We start from the raw sequence: 2,592 nt of genomic DNA on the forward strand, positions 1-2,592 counted from the left end.
AATAAGACAATGTTTGTTAATATGAAAACCCTTGTTAAAACCAATTGTGATACTAGTCGACATTAGATGCAAGCAATGATAGAAATTCGAGCTTGAAAATAACTGAAATAGATAGTCGAAACGTCGCTTTTACGCTTTTACAATAAAGAAATTTCAAATATAGAACACATCGTTGGTTATTTGGCGAGATTAGAGTCATTTTTTACATTTTTGGATCAATCTTTGTCGCTTATTGAAAAAGCATTAAATTGCTTATCAATTAAAAGGATTGATTTGCGAATAAATAGCCTTGTGAAAACTTGCAGAAGTCTTTAATTCGGTTCTACCATTTTTCTAAATTTTCATCAAGTAGGTACTGGTTTATTTAAATTAACCACTTAATCCAATCAACAATATAATTTAATATAATATAATTGTAAAAAGCGTATAACAAACAATACTTACATGGCTTTTTCGACTAGAAGTTTAGCAATTCCCTTTCCCCTCCATGTTCCATCTACCGATATTATTTTAATACAAAGATATTTATCAAGATCCGGAAATTTTCCGAAAGTATCCGCTTTTTCTTCAACAGCGTCTAGCAATTTTACGACTTTACTAAATTTGGGGTCTGACACGTTATCTTCTTCGTCATAATTTTTGTAAATCGTTCCGTTCAAACAAACCCCAACTATATTTCCGGAATCGGTAATGGCAACTAATGAATTTCCCTCGCCGATACTTTTTACAGAATACTTTTCGAGATCTTGCGGATAACCATCTTCAGTTATTTTCAAATCTACATTCAATGGTTCATCTTTGAAAAATGTCTTTCTAAGATGCTCTACCACTGCTTCCTCATCGGATTTGTTCAAGATGCGAATATGGAAGGGTTCAGGTGCCGGTGATAAGGGTGTTGTAGGAGTGGAAATAGTATGCGGCTAAAACAAAAATCAAAACTGATATTACATTCAAAAGTAATCATTGTACTTTACACTTACTAATCTGTCTGATTATCTGTTGTGATAAATAAATAATTATTAACGATAAGGAAAACCAAAAGCATCAAAACAAATGCCAATATGAACGCGATCCAATATCCATTAAAGTTTATAAACTGTTTAAAAACAACGGAAAATACAAAGTGAAATCTTTTAACTGCCTTAATTAAAACATCTAAAGGATTGTTTTGTAAATTACAACGATGAATATAATGCCCTGTAAAATGTTTAATTGAGTTCGATATTAAAAGCTCTGCTCTATGTTTTAACTTTTGAACTGAATTTTATGTGCCAAAATGGTTTGTCAGACAAAAAATGTAATTAAATGGTTTGTAAATGCCTTGGAAAGCTAAAAAAACGAAAAAAGAATAGTGCACGCTAGAAAATAGAATACAGTGAAGCGGAAAGAATCCCACAGTATGAAATTAGCTTTTTTTTGATATTCATGAAGCTTTCATTAGAAAAGATTATACTGTTCGGTTAAATTCAGTTACTGTAATCTCCGTTTTAGTCGCTCTCTTTACAATGTTATCTTGTCAGACCTCTTTTTGTGTCGTTACAAGATTAATGTTCATGGAACTATTCGATTTTCACTTTGAATTAACTACTAGAACATGACGTTTTAATATCATCCGGTCTCGGGTTTCAAGAGAGGAGAAATTTTCATTCCCTACTGCTATTAAATTGCATGGCTTCGCCGCACGCCCGCCGCTTCGAAATTGAAATTAATGGTTTTAGTTTGCATCGCTTCAAAGTCCTTTACGTTACAATCGCCTTTTCAAGAGACAGCTTTTAGTGACGGGAAATAGGTACGATGCAGTTTTATCGCCTCTATACGCTTAAAAGCTTTCGCAGTGGAGATGCCAGCGTATACGGGCAAGAGTAATCACAAACTAACAAAATTGTAATTAAAACGTACAAGCATACAAACTATGTCACATTTTGTCAGCGGATTTAGATTACGATGATTAAGAAAGAAAGTACAGTGGAATTCGTTTATTATGACTCCGCCTATATTGACCAACCGCTTAATATTTAGTAATTGCAGTGTTAAGTTTGATTTTCATATTAAATTCTCTATAGGAAAGTTTGGATATAATGTCTCCGTTTAAAATGACATATCGTTTATTATGACTGATTCTCAAGAAATCATATCCGGTTATAGTGACCCAAATGATTAATAATAACATTTTTGCTCATTTTTCTGGCCCTTCTTATGTATATTGATATTACAATTCATCGTTCTTTTTCTTTTTCTGTTAATAAATAAATATGCTTTGTATGATGCCCGCTTAGTATGACGGGTTTGTCATTTCCCTTCGACGTCATTAAAAGCAGATTTTACTGTATCTGCGTTTTTAAGTTGTAAAAAAATAAACTTATCGAGCATTACTGTTAGGATGTTTACCCAGGAAAATAAATTAGAACTGTGGGGAACAACTTTATAGTTGAACACCAGGCTCAATTCATAGGATTATTATATACAATCGAACTTCGGTAAGTCGAACTTCTATAACTTCAAAACTTTTCTAACTCAAATATTTTATGTTCTCTTGACATACATGTTGATTTACATTTATTCCAAACTTTTTAACTCGAATTTCTCCATTTT

At 32.3% G+C, this 2,592-nt stretch overlaps 1 protein-coding gene across 1 annotated transcript; it reads right to left on the reverse strand.

Moving 5' to 3' along the window:
* Nucleotides 1-408: 408 nt before the first annotated feature.
* On the reverse strand, nucleotides 409-920 carry LOC108743952 (dopamine N-acetyltransferase-like; the record flags this gene model as incomplete). The annotated part of the gene is made up of 1 exon (XM_018479553.1): nucleotides 409-920. A coding segment is annotated over one exon (480 nt), but the record flags the coding sequence as incomplete, so codon positions are not given.
* Between the last annotated feature and the right edge of the window lie 1,672 nt (nucleotides 921-2,592).

This window comes from Agrilus planipennis, unplaced genomic scaffold (assembly GCF_000699045.2).
Source record: "Agrilus planipennis isolate EAB-ADULT unplaced genomic scaffold, Apla_2.0 scaffold2600, whole genome shotgun sequence".
NCBI classification, from domain to species: domain Eukaryota; kingdom Metazoa; phylum Arthropoda; class Insecta; order Coleoptera; family Buprestidae; genus Agrilus; species Agrilus planipennis.